The sequence below is a fragment of the Rousettus aegyptiacus genome, unplaced genomic scaffold (assembly GCF_014176215.1).
Source record: "Rousettus aegyptiacus isolate mRouAeg1 unplaced genomic scaffold, mRouAeg1.p scaffold_m13_p_9, whole genome shotgun sequence".
NCBI lineage: Eukaryota > Metazoa > Chordata > Mammalia > Chiroptera > Pteropodidae > Rousettus > Rousettus aegyptiacus.
The window spans coordinates 21,684,855-21,688,058 of NW_023416312.1; the positions used below are offsets into that span (position 1 = coordinate 21,684,855).

At 45.4% G+C, this 3,204-nt stretch overlaps 1 protein-coding gene across 1 annotated transcript; it reads left to right on the forward strand.

Annotated features, from left to right (window-relative positions):
* Positions 1–444: 444 nt before the first annotated feature.
* FTHL18 (ferritin heavy chain like 18) lies at positions 445–2,554 on the forward strand. Its single transcript, XM_016132727.2, has 2 exons — positions 445–472; positions 1,954–2,554. Exons 1-2 carry the CDS (start codon positions 445–447, stop codon positions 2,490–2,492), a joined length of 567 nt encoding a protein of 188 aa, XP_015988213.1. The 3' UTR covers positions 2,493–2,554.
* The last annotated feature ends 650 nt before the right edge of the window (positions 2,555–3,204 follow it).

The window sequence follows — 3,204 nt, forward strand, 5'->3', positions numbered from 1 at the left end:
ACCTTTATTAACCAGTGCTCACTGTAGCCAGGCTTCACAGAGAGCATTGCCAAGTAACTCTGCCCAAAGGCGTTTGGCATCTGTATTTGAGAGTGGAAGCCATTTTCCATTCCCCAGAAATGTCTCAAAAAGGCTGTTCCTTTGCTTTCTGAGCCCACGTTTATTGCTCCTTTCTCTATATACTGTTTTCCAAAGGTGAAGAACTGCTTAGGAAATGAAGTGCTAAGTGCCTGGCATGCTATCCAATGAAGGAGACACAAACATATATGGGACTTTAATTCTGTGGACCTCACAGTTCAATAGGGAAGACAAAATGGTACTTTCCCTTGTACCTTCTTAGCCCTGCTACCAGTTCTGGAATAGCATCCTCCTTTACTGGGAAACTTCTCAACACAAACACAAACTCCAATTATGTGGTTCCGGTGAGTGCCCCTCTGTTCTTACATGACTTCCATTTCCCTCACTATAGCCAACTGGCTCAGGGTCAGCCAGTCATGGACCCTGGCCTTTGTGCCTTCTGTTATTGGCTTTAAGTCAGGCACATAAGAACTAGCCTGATGTTGTTTCCCAGAATTGAGGGAAATAGAAAAACTTATTCCTTGCTCTTCATATGTCCTTGAGGGATTTTTCATTCCATTCGCCATGAGAGAAAGAGGGACTATAACTGATATATAATATTGATAAATTTAGCAAAAGAAATAGAGCATGATGACTTGACTATCAATATTTTTCTTCGTTTGGGTCTGCATTTCTACCAAGAGGAAATGCTAAAAGCCCACTAAGCCTGTGATGTATAACCTGTAGTTGTCCAGCACATACTTTGACTGAGTAATTAGTCAAGATAGGCTGACCGCCGTAACAAACATTTGAGTCTTACTGACTTAATGCATAAATTTTTATTTTTTGTTTTTATCAAGATCCATTGCACATTTGTGGTGCAAGTGATGGGGGATATACTTATGTCATTCAAAGATTCGAGAAGGAAACCCATATTAGAGATCTGAGACAACTTCAGACCTGCACAGCAGAACACAAACAAAATGAAACATCTGCCTAGAAAAGAAATCCACAAGTCTTCCAATGTTAGAAAAAATGCCAAGCTTTTGGCATTTGGGAGGGTCCCTATATTACCTGAAAGCTCCATGCCATGTTCCCCTAAAGATACAATACCACTCCCTAATTGACACCCTCATTCAGAGAAGAAACTTAATAGTGAAATGGACATCACACTGTTGACCAGATCCATGCTAATTACCTAGGGTAATCAAATGTGCCCTTTATTCCTAAATATGAATACACAGTTTTAAGTATTATAAGGAAGTGAAAGAGGAGATCATGATGAACAAACACAACTATTTCTAGAAAGAAGAAAAATTAAATACATATGTACATATACATATATCCACATATATACATATGTACACACACATATACATGTACAGGAAACAAAGATAACTTTTACAAAAAAATCCAATTTAATATTCTCAGAATTTTAAGGACAATGCATATTTTTAAAGAGAACAAGGTGCTACTAAAAAGGAGTAACTAGAGAACAACAGAAAGTCTTCGGAAAATAGAAATATTGCCAAAATATAAACTTAGATGCCAGGTGCTCAGCTAAAAGTCAGTGGACCTCACCAGGCTGGACTGGAAGCTGGAACACGGCGCTCCAGCTCCTCTCCCCCATGCACGTAACGTAACATAGCGTAATGTAACGTAAAGAACTCCGCCCTTCCCACGCAGCGCTCAGCGGACCCCATTTCCGGTCTCATGACAGAGCTTCCGGCAACGCGCCACAGAGCCCATTCGCGGTGTCATCCTCGTCCATCTTGAGAGCGCCCCAAGGCCAGAGCCCACCTCACAGCTCCCGCTTCCCGATTGCCTGGGCCTTGATTCCCGCCGCGCCTGCATCACCCGCCATGATGACCCCGCCGCCGCCGCCGCCACCGCCGCCGCCATCATATGTGCGTCAGAACTACCACCCTGAATGTGAGGCCGCCGTCAACAACCAGATCATCCTGGAGCTCTATGCCTCCTACGTGTACGAGTCCATGGCCTCTTACTTCAACAGCAGTCAGGTGGCCTTGAAGCACTTGGTCCAGTTCTTCCTGAAGCAGTCGAGCAAGGAGAAGGAGCATGCCCAGAGGCTGATATGGCTACAGAACCAGCGTGGGGGCCGACTCCGTCTGCGCGACATCAGCAGGCCTGACCGCAACTGCTGGGAGAATGGCGTGAAGGCCATGGAGTGTGCCTTGCACTTGGAGAAGAATGTGAACCAGAGCCTGCTCAATCTGCACCAGCTGGCCACCGAGAAGAAGGATGCCCACCTGTGCGACTTCCTGGAGCGTCACTACCTGGATGAGCAGGTGAAGTTCATCAAAGAGTTGGGGGACCATCTCATCAACCTGCGCAAGATGGGAGCCCCGGACTCCGGCCTGGCTGAGTACCTCTTTGACAAGCTCACCCTGGGAGACAGCGACAAGAAGAAGTGAGCAAAGACATAGCCACAAGGTGACTTCCCCTGGTCACCATACGGAACATGCACATTGCAGTACTGCCCTTGCAAAACATTCACTTAAGGTTTTTTCTTCCTGTTTTGTTATTTCTTCCAATAAAGTTATTGGTTCCTAAGTAAATAAAGGTCTCTGGTTGATTGTTGTGTGCAGAACCCTCACCTTTCAAGCTTTAAGGAGGTATCCAGGTATCTCTCCATGGACCCATGCCCCATTCCCATGCAGCTCAGGATCTCCATGGACAGAGGGAGAAGGAATTGTGTGGGACCCTGGAAAACACAAAATGAATCTCCCCCTTATAAACAATGTGGTCTATAGGGGTGGGGTGGGGGGTGGTCTGGGGTCCTGGGGAATGGGTGCACGTGCATAGTAAAAGTATAAAAACATGGCCTGAATATTACAATTGCAGTTGCCTCTGGAAAAAGAGTGAAGAGAGTGGGATTGGGCAGGGATTAAAATAAAGGAAGTCTTCACTTTATCTGAAATGTTAATGGTTAATTCTAGGCAGTAAATTGGGGGTCTTGGAAGCCAGCTTGGCAGAGTATCTGTTTAACAAGCTCACCCTAGGCTACAGAGGTAATACAGCTAGCTTTCCTATAGACGGGGATTAGGGGAAGGAGGTGATGACTTCCTGTGGTCACCAATGCTGGGCATACATTGTAATACACCCAGATGTGATTTCTACCTCAGT